We start from the raw sequence: 13,654 nt of genomic DNA on the forward strand, positions 1-13,654 counted from the left end.
AAAAGCAATAAATAAATTTCGCTTAATCATTCCTAATCTTAGACCACACATACAGTTCTCTTCTAAAGACTTTCTTTTTCTTATTAGCCTTCGACAATTTTCTGCATCCATATTAATTTGCCCTTTATTTCCTTTCCCATTGAGAAATAATCAGGTTTAGGATAAAATTACTTTCTTTTCACTTAACAAAATGCATCTCCATTCCTTATGGCCTCTTTTTCCTTGCATACAAAGATGTTTTCCTTTAATTACATACATTAATTGAATTCTTAACCTTTAAAAACTTTAGTTTCCAGCACAAACTAAAAAGTAATGGATCATGAACTTTTTCATTAGCATTCTGTAGGTTGACAAACTTGTAAATATTATTTATGGTTTCCAAAATACACATGCTTTCCTACAGAAAATGTCTCAGTGTGGCAACAAAAATATTTATTAATAGCCCTAACTATCTTTAGTTTTTCTGTAAGAGGAAGCCTACCTTCAGTAATTAATGGTCCAGCATGTTATTTTATTTGGGAATGACCTAGATATTTAATAAACTTCCATCATTTAACTTAATTTGGCAAAACTCTAAAAGCTACCAAAAACCTGGAGAGACTATTTTTAAGTAAACATTTCTAAAACATAATTATTCTGAAAGAGGTTACCTAAAAGCTCTCATTTTAGATTTAATTTACTTATAAAAATGTTATTATATCGAGTTATTTTTCTTGCTGACAAATTTTTGTAACAAAAATAATTAGATCCCTCATAGACATAAACTAGTGGTTACCAGTGAGGAGAGGGAAGTGGGGAGGGGCAAGATAAGAGTAGGGGTTATGAAGTACAAATGACGACATACAAAATAAATACACAAGGCTATATTGTACAGCACAGGGAGTATAGCAAATATTTTATGATAACTATAAATGGAGTATAACCTTTAAAAATTGTGAATCAGTATATTCTACATCTAAAACTTACTTTATATTATAGATCAAATACACCTCAATTAAAAAAAAAAAAGGAGTTCCCGTCGTGGCGCAGTGGTTAACGAATCCGACTAGGAGCCATGAGGTTGCGGGTTCGATCCCTGGCCTTCCTCAGTGGGTTAAGGATCCAGCGTTGCTGTGAGCTGTGGTGTAGGTTGCAGATGCGGCTCAGATCCCACTTTGCTGTGGCTCTGGTGTAGGCCAGCAGCTGCAGCTCTGTTTCAGCCCCTAGCCTGGGAACCTCCATATGCCACGGGAGTGGCCCAAGGAATGGCAAAAGGACAAAAAAAAGAAAAAAAAACAACAGAAAGGAAGAAATAAGATTTCATTTGACTTTCAGTAAACCTAGGTAAAATAAAAGTATTATACTTAATGCTGATGACCCTAAAGACATGTTTATATTAATTAAACCAACAAGCTTAACTAACTTTAATAGCAGATATTAATTTAATACTGAATATTTCATGGGACACATGAACCGAAATTCATTCAGGTTAGTTTTTTTCTATAGTTCTGAGAATTTATATATAAGTGCTTAATTTCCTTTAAGCCTATTAAATAAAGCTCATTTACAAATTAACTTCGATAATACTATCCAAAGGTAAAGACCTATGTTTGTAATGCACACATAGCCCTAGAGACAGGCACAACTAGAGATCTCATAGCTTCATTCTAAATCTTTTTTTTTTTTGTCTTTTTTTTTTTGTTGTTGTTGTTGTTGCTATTTCTTGGGCCGCTCCTACGGCATATGGAGGTTCCCAGGCTAGGGGTTGAATCGGAGCTGTAGCCACCGGCCTACACCAGAGCCACAGCAACGCGGGATCCGAGCCACGTCTGCAACCTACACCACAGCTCACGGCAACGCCGGATCGTTAACCCACTGAGCAAGGGCAGGGACCGAACCCGCAACCTCATGGTTCCTAGTCAGATTCGTTAACCACTGCGCCACGACGGGAACTCCTTCATTCTAAATCTTAATGGTGAATCAGGGAGTTCCCTTCATGGCTCAGCAGAAACAAATCTGACAACGGTTCATGAGGACACAGGTTCTATCCCTGGCCTTGCTCAGTGGTTAAGGATCCAGTGTTGCCGTGAACTCTGGTGTAGGTTGCAGACGCAGCTCAGATCTGACATTGCTGTAGCTGAGGCATAGGCCAGTGGCTGCAGCTCTGATTCAGCTCCTAGCCTAGGAACCTCCATATGCCATGGGTGTGGCTCTAAAAAGGCAAAAATAAAAAATAAGAAATATAGTACAATATAAAACTTGCTAATTATAAATAACAGTTGGGATAAGTTAAGTTTAAAAGGATCTCTTGGAGTTCCTGTCGTGGCTCAGTGGTTAATGAATCAGACTAGGAACCATGAGGTTTCAGGTTCGATCCCTGACCTCAGGCTCAGTGAGTTAAGGATCCAGCGTTGCCGTGAACTGTGGTGTAGGTTGCAGACGCGGCTCAGATCCCGCATTGTTGTGGCTGTGGTGTAGGCCGGGATCCCCGGCCTTGGGCTCAGTGTAGGCTGACATCTTCGGCTCTGATTAGACCCCTAGCCTGGGACCCTCCATTTGCCTCAGGCGCAGCCCTAGAAAAGACAAAATAAATAAATTAAAAAAAAAGGATCTCTTCTCCCCTTTTCCCCCTTGGAATTGAAGGTGGTCTAGAGAAGAGTAAGAAGAAATTTCCTGAGAGCCCTGGTAGAATATTTACATCCCAAAGGCACAAGTAGAGATAAGCAAGTCCCCTCCTAAAAGGACTTGTTCCCTAGGGTCAGAATTCTGAAAAGATGATTTATCAAGTTAGCAACCCAGTTTGGGAAAGTCAAATGAGTCCCATCTTAGGCATTTTTCTCCAGAGTCTAAAGAGTCTTGTGGCACATAGTATATATATAGTTTTGCTTTAGTCATGGAACCCTAGTCATGGTCTAATTTTGCAGGATGTATCCTAAAAGGCTATTTTTTAGGAACTGAAATTTTGTTCCCCACGCCTGCCAAATAAATAGACTACTGCACCTTTAGGAGTTCCCTGATGACCTAGCAGTTAAGGATCCAGTGCTCTCACTGCTGTGGCTCAGGTTCAATCCCTGGCCTGAGAACTTCTGCATGCTACGGGCATAGCCCCCTGCCGCCCCCCCCCCCCCCAAATTCACCTTCTTTAACACAAATGTATACTCACACACCCACAAGACATGTCAAACCAGTTCCAAAAGGTTTAAAGTCAAACCCATTCCAAAAGCAACCTTAAGCTCTTTTATCAAATCCAATACCCAGCAATGGGTCTAGGAGGGCATCAACATATAAGCCTAAAAGTTTCAGAAGTTCCCTGGTGGCCTACCAGGTTAGGGAACTGGTATTGTCACTGCTGTGGCTTGGGTCACTGCTCTGGCATGGGTTGGATCCTGGGCTTTTAAATGCCACAGTAGCAGCCAAAAAAAAAAAAAAAAAAGTGTTTAGCTCACACCATTTTGCTGGCTGCTTACAAAAGACATCTTCCAATCCAAAAACCATTCGTTTGCTATAAGCCTAGAATATTGCCTAAGCTTGCTGATGCTTGGTTAAAAGGGGCATTCTCTGATTTGATCTCCAGGCCCAAATGGCCTGGGCAGCTGTTGGATCTACTAAAGCAAAGCTCTTGGAGTGGATTAGCAATGAGATCCTGCTGTGTAGTGCTGGGAACTATGTCCGGTCACTTATGATGGAGCATGATAATGTGAGAAAAAAGAATGCATACATGTATGTGTAACTGGGTCACCATGCTGTACAGTGGCAATTTGACAGAACACTGTAAACCAGACATAATAAAAAAATTACATTAAAAATAATAAAATAGGAGTTCGAGTCGTGGCTCAGTGGTTAACGAATCTGACTAGGAACCATTTGGTTGCGGGTTCCATCCCTGGCCTTGCTCAGTGGGTTAAGGATCCGGCGTTGCCGTAAGCTGTGGTGTAGGTCACAGATGAGACTCAGATCCCGAGTTGCTGTGGCTCTGGCGTAGGCTGGCAGCTACAGCTCCCGATTCGACCCCTAGCCTGGGAACCTCCATATGCCGCGGGAGCAGCCCAGGAAAAGGCAAAAAAAGACAAAAAAAAAAAATAATAATAATAATAATAATAAAATAAAACAACATCAAAGCTCTGCACTGTCAGAGGGCCAGTAGACCACAGGCAATAAATTCAGAAGAGCCTGAGAGGTCCCTTCACAGTAGCTAAAATTATAGCCTCGCCAAAGAGCTCATGTGCCAGCCACACAGAAAGCCAAACTCTGATGCCAGGTGTTTGCAGCAAAGTCAGGGCTAAGCAGGGCACCTAGATCCACTCCAACTTGGTCTTTGAGTTAAGGGTTGTTAGAGGGGAAGAAAAAGAATCTGGAATGAATCATCATCCTGCGACATTTCTTAACTGTGGTTTTGGGAGTCAGGATGCCTACGGTTTATGAGTCTCTGCTCTGGGGGGTCCACGACCCAGGGGTCTGTGAGCTCATCTTGCCCTGGAGAAACAAGCTGAGTCTGTGTGTTAACAATGCTATTAACAGCAATTTTAGTCCTCTGATTCTGGTTGATGGTATTCAGTTAGCACAGGATTTGAGGTCAGAGGGCATAAGATGGGGATTAAAGTTTTGGCTAAAGATGTGCAGCATAAACTCAGAAGAGGGACTTGGTTTGAGGGAGGCTCCGTGTTACTGGTCACTGTTCTAGTGCACACCACCAGGAGATCCGTTTATGTTCATGACAGTGATAGTAATAGTAATAATGATAAAAATTATTTATTGAAAACCTAGTATATGAGTTCCTGTGTTGTACACACTGTCTACATTTTCTCGCAGTAAAGGAGGTATGATTCACCCCATTTCAGAGAGGAGAAAACTGAGGCTCAGGGGTGTTTATTTTTTTTTGTTATTTAGTATTATTATTTTTTGCTGGTGGGTTTTTAAAATTTTTTATTACTCAAATGAATTTATCACATCTGTAGTTATATAATGATCATAACAATCCAATTTCACAGGATTTCCATGTTGCTTTTTGTAGGGCTGCACGTGAAGCCTATCACGGGCTAGGGGTTGACTCAGAGCTACTGCTGCCGGTCTGTGCCACAATCACAGCAGGGCAGGATCTGAGCTACAACGCCAGATCCCCAATGCACTGATCGAGACCAGGGATTAAATCCGCCTCCTCATGGATACTAGTCGGGTTCATAACCCACGGAGCCACAGCAGGAGCTCCCAGGCTCAGTTTTTTCACAGGTCTTACAGCTTAGACTAGATTCTTCTGGCTTCAAGTCTGAGCACGCATAAGCTGAGGTGAGTAGCTACCTGCGGGGATGCTGTAAATGAAATTCCGTTTCCGAGTGGGAAGTTAGATAACCAGACAATTTCAGGGAATCTCAAAGTTGGACTAGCTTCAATTAGCACTTTTAAGCACCACCTAAACACCAGGGGCTATGCACCATTCCCTGTGGGATACATGCAGCCACCGGTCTCTCTCTTTTTTTTTTTTTTTTTGCTTTTCAGGCCCACGCCTGTGGCATATGGAGGTTCCCAGGCGAGGAGGTGAATCGGAGCTACAGCTGCCGGCCTACACCACAGCCACAGCAACGCAGGATCTGAGCCGAATCTGTGACCTACACCACCGCTCAGGGCAACACCGGATCCTTAACCCCAGGGAGGCCAGGGATCAATCCCACATCTTCATGGATCCTTCAGTCAGGTTCGTTAACTGATGAGCCACAAAGGGAATTTCCTGATCTAACTCTTAAGATGCTTCTGGGCCGCCTCAGCTGTTCCTCCTGCCCCTCTTAGCACCTGCAATGACCACCTCCGTCACCCTCCATGCAGATGAGAACACAGCTCACCTGGCTATTTGCTAAAGAAGGCACTAACCCACCTCTACTGTTTGGGTTCATGTGTGGTAAGGTGGCCGGGTCATCTGGGTGCAATCCTTGGCACCAAGCTGTCTGCCACTCGTCCCATGCCAACGCCAGACAGAGCCTGTCAATCCACTCTCCACAGTCTGGCCAGCCAGGCAATGATGCAGAGGAGAAGACAAAATCCGGAGGTGGGGGAGGGGCAGCCTCATGCCCCAGAAAGGCCAGAGGAAGGGCAGGATGTGCTTAATGATCTTGAACTGGAGATTTCACTCTTCTGCTCCCGCCTGGCCTCCTGAGAGTCTGGGAAGCTGAGAGTAGAGGGCCCTGGGGACCAAGGGCAGGCCCATGGTCACTTAGAAGATCATGCCGAGCATGAAATCAGGCCCAAGTCCCAGGGACTCCCCTCTAGGTTGCTATAATCAGACCTTTGCTCTTTGTCCTTTTTTTTTTTTTTTTTTTTTTTTTTTAATTTAGGGCTTTCAATTCTAACAGAAACAGCAACAGAAGCAAAAATATAGATCATGAGTTTATACACTAAGGAATCTGGGCAGCTGTGATGCCTGCAAAAGAATTGTGGCGTGGGTATCTGGCTCTCAAACCACCCTGTGTTGACATTGTCCTGTTTGCTTTCTCCTCAAGTGTTTCCAGGATGTAGATCACTCATCCAGAATCCAAGACAGCAGTTGATTCATTGCTCATAAACTTCCAGGTGTAAGCAGAAGTCAGTGTAGGGCCAACACCTCCGGCAAGGAGTCAATCCCCACACAGTGTGGGGCAAACCCCAGGATCATTGCCTTGAAAGAGCTGGAGCAAACAGGTCATGAGCAAGCCCCAAGCAGAAATTCTTGGAAGAGGAGAGAAAGCTGCCTGGAGGAGGTGCCACCTGAGGCAAATGAATAGATTTCAGGCTACAGCTTGAGAACCCTTTACTCTTTGAGGTGTTTTCTGCCAGTCTGTCCCATCTTTCCGTATTTGGGGGTGGGGGCGTCTCAAACTGCTTTTCAGAGATTTCGAGAGGGCTAATTTCCTTCCAATTTACAAGAAGGGAAATCGGAGAGTGGCTAAGGGACTACCCAAGGTTTTCTTTCAAATTTAAGAATGACCACAGGGTGCCCAATCCACAGCACAAAGGAAATATAAAACAGACTCTGCCCTTGGGAAACGTGTTCCTACTGGGCATAACCTATGTAAATGAAAATAAAAAAATAATCATAAAGGTGTTAGGCAAATAATTCCGTCCCCAGCTCTTTATCTGGAACTTGCTATCTGCAAAGGCGGTCTGTAAGGCTTGGCTAGTGGTGGGGAGAGTTAGAAATATCGATAATTATAGCCCCAGTCCTTAAGAACTCACAGTTTAACTGGCTGCAGGGGAGGCAGGGTGGCCAGAACAGGAAGCTAACCATTGGTGGAATATACTAGCTGACTCTTTGAAGACTGTAGGGAGAGGGGGCTGCAGGAATTTGGAGGCTGGATAGAATTTTTCCGGGAAAGCCTGCTGGAGGAGGTGGGCAATATGATGATGATGGAAAGCAGAGGAGATAGGGAAAGAGAAGAAGAAAGAGCACGTGAGGAGTTCCTGTTGTGGCTCAGTGGTTAACGAATCCGACTAGGAACCATGAGGTGGCAGGTTCAATCCCTGGCCTTGCTCAGCAGGTTAAGGATCTGGCATTGCCGTGAGCTGTGGTGTAGGTGGCAAACACGGCTCGGATCTGGTGTTGCAATGGCCCTGGTCTAGGCCAGTGGCTGTAGCTCCGATCAGACCCCTAGCCTGGGAGCCTCTATATGCTGTGGGTGCAGCCCTAAAAAGAACCATGAGGTTGTGGGTTCAATCCCTGGCCTTGTTCAGTGGTTAAGGATCCAGTGTTGCTGCAGCCATGCTCCGAATAGACCCCTATCCTAGGAACCTCCATATGCCGTGGGTACGGCCCTAGAAAAGACCAAAAAAAAAAAAGACAAAAAAAAAAAAAGAAAAGAAAGAGCATGTAAGCACAACCTTTTCACATATTTGCCTTTCCAGATCTAGCTCAGTAACCACCTCTCCCATGAAGCCTTCCTAGGCAGAATTAGACACTTCCCCCAGACTCTCAAAGCACGCCTATTACAGGATATACCTTATTGCTTGTTTCCTTATCTGTCTCCACTCAAGGGCCCTGCACTGAAGGAAGGAAAGAGGGAGGGAGAAAGGGCGGGAAGGGGGGGAAGAGGGAGGGAGGGAGGGAAGTAAAGGAAAGAAGGACTCTGAGGAGGCTGGGTAGTGCATTCACGGTGGGGTGTCTCATTTAGTCTTTGTTTACCCTTTTTTACTTTTTACTATTTTATCAAAGTCTAACTTAACAGCGAAAGGCACATATCATAAGCATACAGCCCAAGCAATATTTACATGTTTACAGTTGTAAAGAACCCAGATCAAATTATAGACTGCTTCTAACATTCCAGACACTGTTGGGCTCTCTCACTGTACCAGAGTCCCTGCCACTGTGGCCAGAGAAGCTGAACCTGTCGGCTGATGTAACTAGCTTGAGCACCGTCTAAGAAAATTATGAAAGAATTTCAGGCATTTGGGCTGGAGAAGCCAAGGGCTGGGGTGAAGTGGTTATGTGTGTGAAGGGCTACTATGCACAAAGCAATTAGACTTGTCCTGAGGGTGGCAGTGGAGCCACAGGGAGAAGTAGTTCAGTTCCACACAAAACCCTACAGCCATGCTGGAAGCAGACCCCCCAGAAAATAAGTCAGGTCCCTATCAGTAAGAGGAATCCGTTAAGAAACTGGTGTCACCCCAGCTGTGGCATATGTTGCAGCCAGGGCTCAAATTCAATTCTTGGCCCAGGAATTTCCATATTCCCCAGGTGCAGCCCTAAAATTAAAAAAAAAAAAAAAGAATGGTACTGACAAATATTTATCAGCAATGATAGGGTGGGTAAGGATAGGGGACTCAATTGGGGATGGCACCTTGCAACTCTGAGCTTCTGTCGTTCTAGAATTCTTTGAGAGTGGCAGAGAAGACTTAATTAAATGTTTGCGGTTATTTTCTATTTTTTTCTAAATTTTTTTAGGGCCGTACCCGAGGCATGTGGAGGTTCCCAGGCTAGGGGTCAAATAGGAGCTACAGCTGTCTGCCTATGCCACAGCCACAGCAATTTGGGATCCGAGCAGCATCTGCGATCTACACCACAACTCAGGGCAACGCTGGATCCTTAACCCACTGGGCAAAGCCAGGGATTGAACCTCTGTCCTCATGGATGCTAGCCATATTCGTTTCCGCTGAGCCACAACGGGAACTCCAAATGCTTGCAGTTATGATAAATCATAACTCCCCTAGAGGATAACATTTTACTTAATTGCAAGTACTGTACTGGGTCCATCATTATCGCCACTGAATAAGTTGCTGTCATCACCATCAGAGGGACTGTGGGGCCTCCCTCCCTGGTGCTCACAGCCTAGACAGGATGGAGCAGATGCTGGGGTGCCCCTGTGAGATGAGACCAGTACCTGCGGGAGAAGCTGGTTGCTCTCACCACATGTCAAGCTGTCATAGGGACACCCATGCCCTTTCAGGGATGGTCCCCTTCATGGGCAGGTGGTCATGATGCCGTTGCTCCTGCCACTAGATCACCTTAGCAGAGATGACCCTGAAGGGCCTTTTTGCTCCGCCTCCAGGGGCCAGTGCAGGAAATGTGTCTGGCGCCCCTAGAGCAGGACCACATAGGACCCAACAGCCTGGTGGCCACCTGGGGGAAGTAACAGCCTGTGTCAGCTGCAGGTTCCTGGAAGGACTCCCAGTCTGGAGGCTAACACCCTCCCACGCCACCCCCTATCCGGCTTTTTCCAGCAAAAAAAAAAAAAAAAAAAAGGGCAATTTTCCTCAGAACCCCCCCCCCCAGAGGATTATTTCAGAATTCCTCCAGAAATTCCTCCAAGTCACTGCCCTTCCTTTCCCGCCCTCTCCCCACCCCTCCTCCGACTAGGAGGACAGGAAAGAGATGGAGTCTGGAAGAACCAGGACATCTTTCTCCATCCCGCACCTGTACGGGGCGCCGGTGAGATGCGGCAGGTGAAGACCAGCTCTCAGGCCCTTCTGTGGAGCAGAGTGATCACCTTTCTGATGAAAGCCATGACTGTTCTCCCAAGGAAAGAAAGTATGTAGATTTTGCCTTTTATTTCAAGGACAGGTGGGGCGCTGTCAGCCCCCTGAAGTCCATCTGCGAAGCCCCTAGGTTTAAGGGGAGGGGGAGGGGCTTCCTCCACCGCCCAGACGCAGGCTGGCTCGGGGTTGGGGAGGGCTTGCAGCTTCCCCAAGCCTCAGCAAAGCTCTGTGAGATCCCGCTCCGCAGCCTCTCCGTGTACTTACAGGATGTCTCAGGCTCTCAGTTTGCCCAGCTCTGAAATGGGCGCCCAGGCCCCGCCGACCCTGAGGGGGCTGGATAAGGAGGCTGGAGGGATGCGGAGCTGGGTGGGAGAAGGGGGTGGGGGTGAACAGCGGCTCCCGGTTGGTCTCCCGAAGCCGGGGGAGGGTGAAAACGTGAGTTCGGGAAGCCGAGGAGGCCGGCGCCTGGCACCGCACGAGGAAGCCGCTGGCCCGGACGCGGTGCCCACGGGCAACCCAGGCGCCCCGGGCGCTCCCTGGGCCCGAGGGCGGGGCCCCTAGCCAGGCGGCCCCTCCCCGCCCCTCCCCGCCCCTCCCCCGGCCCCGGCCTCCCCAGCTCTACCGGCCCTCCCGCTGGCGAAGCGGCACTCGGGCACCCGCGCGCGCCCGGACCAGCAGCCGCGAGCCCGCCGGCCGGGGCCATGGGCTGCGACGTCCGCGTGTCGGGGCTGCTCCGCCGCAACCTGCAACCCACGCTCACCTACTGGAGCGTCTTCTTCAGCTTCGGCCTGTGCATCGCCTTTCTGGGGCCCACGCTGCTGGACCTGCGCTGCCAGACGCACAGCTCGCTGCCCCAGATCTCCTGGGTCTTCTTCTCGCAGCAGCTCTGCCTCCTGCTGGGCAGCGCCCTCGGGGGCGTCTTCAAGAGGACGTGAGTGCCAGGCTGAGCGCCGCAGTCCCCGAGCCCCCCACCCCTCGACCCTTCCCGATCCTTCCCGCCGCCCTCTGACCCCATGGGGGCTCCGGCCACAGGCTGTCCCCAACCTCTGGCAGGCGGCGATCATCCCTCCCGGCTCAGCCAGCCGCGCTGCACCTTACCAAAGGGCTGCCTCCCCCACCCGGGCTCTCCCTGCAAAACTCTCTCCGGAGACGGAAGGTGACTTCTGGATTATTTATTTGCCCTCACTCACCCCTATGAAGGCATTAACCCAGCTCCCACTCGGCTTCTCCCACCCAAACCCCTGGGGAATGGGGTGATGGAGTTGGCGGAGGTGGGAGGGTTGCCCTCTTGCACGCTGCGGGTCTGAGGTTTGTCTTTAGCCCGTGCTGCTGGGGGCGGAATTAGGAGTGGGGTGGAAGGAGAGAGGGAGTGTCAACTCAGGGGCCGTGCCCAGTGCCAGGGCTGCCTGCGGCTGGACGGAGTGCCCTGGGGCGGGCTCCACTCAGATCCTTAGCTCCAGATCAGCTGACAGAGAGTGTCCTTTCCCGCCCCCCCCCGGGGGGGTGGCCACCGGCATGGTGGGTCCTGTGTGTTCCTGCTCCTGGGGGATCCAGGGTTCCTACCTTGGCCCCTGGAGGCAGCACCCAGAGGAGACACACAGGACCTCAGGGCTAGGTCCATGTAGGTGAGAGGATGACTCACGCATAGCTTAGTGAGGTGACCCTCCATCTCTGGTGCCAGGGTCCCCCATCTGCTTCCCCTGCCCCACCTCCCTGGCCTTTGCCTGGCCTGGCCCCCAGAGATGCCCCTCGCAGAGCCTCACTCTCCCGGCTCAAATTCGGCAGGGCCACCTCCGCAGAGCTCTTTCAAACGGCAGCAGGATTCACTCTCCTGGTGCAGCTGGGAGAACAGACCCGAAGCAGGGGGTAGATGACTTGCAAGTCGGAGGCTGCTGGAGGTTTCCCCAGTCCTAGCTCCTGGCTGGGTGGTTTCCTAGACTGCGTGGACTCAAACAAGCAGATGCCTGGGTCGAAAACCACAGTTGAGTTATCCCAGAAGCCTCTGGGGGCCATTCTGGGCCAAGGGCTCTGCCCTTTGGCTCACTGCTAGAGGCATCCATCCGTGAGGTGGGTTTTCTTCTCCACCTCACTACTAGTGCACAGGTGTCACCTATATAGACCCCATAGCGGACAGAACATGATCAATTAGGGAGTGATTATCCCCACGACCCAAATCCTCTTGCAAACCGAATAATTTTCCTCTTCAGAAGCAAGCCTCCTTGGGTACACTAGTGTCTCTGTGGGTTGGGACCGGATTGGATCTGTGGGGGACGCAGAAAATCTTACGAAAAAGCGCAAGATCCTTTCCGATCCTGCCTAGAGGTTTAATTAGAAATCTATCAGGGTGTTTTTCTGTTTTTGTTTGTAAGTATTTCGACTTGCAAAAGCTCCCTTGCCTGGAACTTTTTAGGAACATGTGTAGTGCAAGGAACAGGAAGGGGAACGAGGATAATTAGAAATGACAGGTTGGCAAGTCAGGCTTCATGAAAACAGCAGCAATACTAACCCACCTGGGCCAGCTCTAGTTTGCTTTGTGCCTCCCTCACAGCTCCTCGAGGGGCTCTGAGCAGGCAGACGAAAGGGTCTGGCTGCAGGAAACCAGCTCACAGAAGAGAAGAGTAAAGGTAGCAGTAATAACTAACTTTATGGACCATTTCCTCAAGGCCAGGCACCGTTCTTCCTTGGTATTTCACTTGTAGCGACTCCTTTAACCTTCATGACAACCCTGTAGAGTAGCCCTACTATTCCCATTTTGTGCACAAGGAAGTTGAAGCACAGGGAGGTTAAGAAACTGGCCCCAGGCCACACAGCTCTTAAGAGGCCTAGCCAGGATTTGAACCCCCACATTTGTGCCTAGAACCAGATACTTTGGAAATGCCTCTTGCTTTTTCATTCAAAAAGCAAGCTGACTTATAGTAGCTTCATTACTGCAGGGTGCAAGTTATACCCTATGCTTGTCCAGCAGTGGAGTGGCGTGAGTCACTCTGTGAAGACTTGTGAGCTGAGTATTCCTGAGCTGGCCAGGCCTCTGGGGCTCCCTGTTGGGATCTGAGGGGTGGGATGCGATAGGGGGAGTAAGTCCTGTCAGTGGTTTAGGATTAAAATCTGAACCTCGGGGGAGTTCCCTTCATGACTCAGGGGTTAATGAACCCAACTAGGATCCATGAGGACGTGGGTTCCATTCCTGGCCTGGCTCAGTGGGTTAAGAATCTGCCATTGCCATGAGCTGTGGTGTAGGTCACAGATGTGGCTCGGATCCCGCGTTGCTGTGGCTCTGGTGTAGGCCAGTGGCTACAGCTCCGATTAGATCCCTAGCCTGGGAAGCTCCATATGCTGTGGGTGCGGCCCTAGAAAAGACAAAAAGACAAAATCAATAAATAAAAAAGTGCTTTAAAAAAAAAAAAGGGAGTTCCCGTCGTGGCGCAGTGGTTAACGAATCCGACTAGGAACCATGAGGTTGCGGGTTCGGTCCCTGCCCTTGCTCAGTGGGTTAACGATCTGGCGTTGCTGTGAGCTGTGGTGTAGGTTGCAGATGCGGCTCAGATCCCGCGTTGCTGTGGCTCTGGCGTAGGCCGGTGGCTACAGCTCCGATTGGACCCCTAGCCTGGGAACCTCCATATGCCGAGGGAGCGGCCCAAGAAATAGCAACAACAACAACAACAACAACAACAACAACAACAAAAAGCATCCAGTGTTGCCATGATCTGTGGTGTAGGTTGCAGATGTGGCTCCCATCCCGTGT

The 13,654-nt window shown here is 49.0% G+C and overlaps 1 protein-coding gene across 2 annotated transcripts in view; it reads left to right on the top strand.

The window, feature by feature from the left end:
* The first annotated feature begins 9,793 nt into the window (after window positions 1–9,793).
* The window catches only part of MFSD4A (major facilitator superfamily domain containing 4A), a 41,422-nt gene continuing 37,561 nt past the window's right edge, over window positions 9,794–13,654 (top strand). The window contains exons 1-2 of one of the 2 annotated variants that reach the window (XM_084976855.1): window positions 9,794–9,964; window positions 10,694–10,843. Coding sequence is in view for 1 of the 2 variants with exons in the window: in XM_003357394.5 (XP_003357442.1) it covers window positions 10,614–10,843 (230 nt within the window). In the remaining variant the exon portion in view is untranslated. Of the gene's footprint in view, window positions 9,965–10,558; window positions 10,844–13,654 lie in introns of those variants that run through there. The other variant, XM_003357394.5, reaches the window with a different exon arrangement.

Source organism: Sus scrofa, chromosome 9, assembly GCF_054392235.1.
Source record: "Sus scrofa isolate SSC_HxYL_T2T_F1_AM1 chromosome 9, Sscrofa_HxYL_maternal_Yorkshire_Landrace_v2.0, whole genome shotgun sequence".
Classification (NCBI taxonomy): Eukaryota; Metazoa; Chordata; class Mammalia; order Artiodactyla; family Suidae; genus Sus; species Sus scrofa.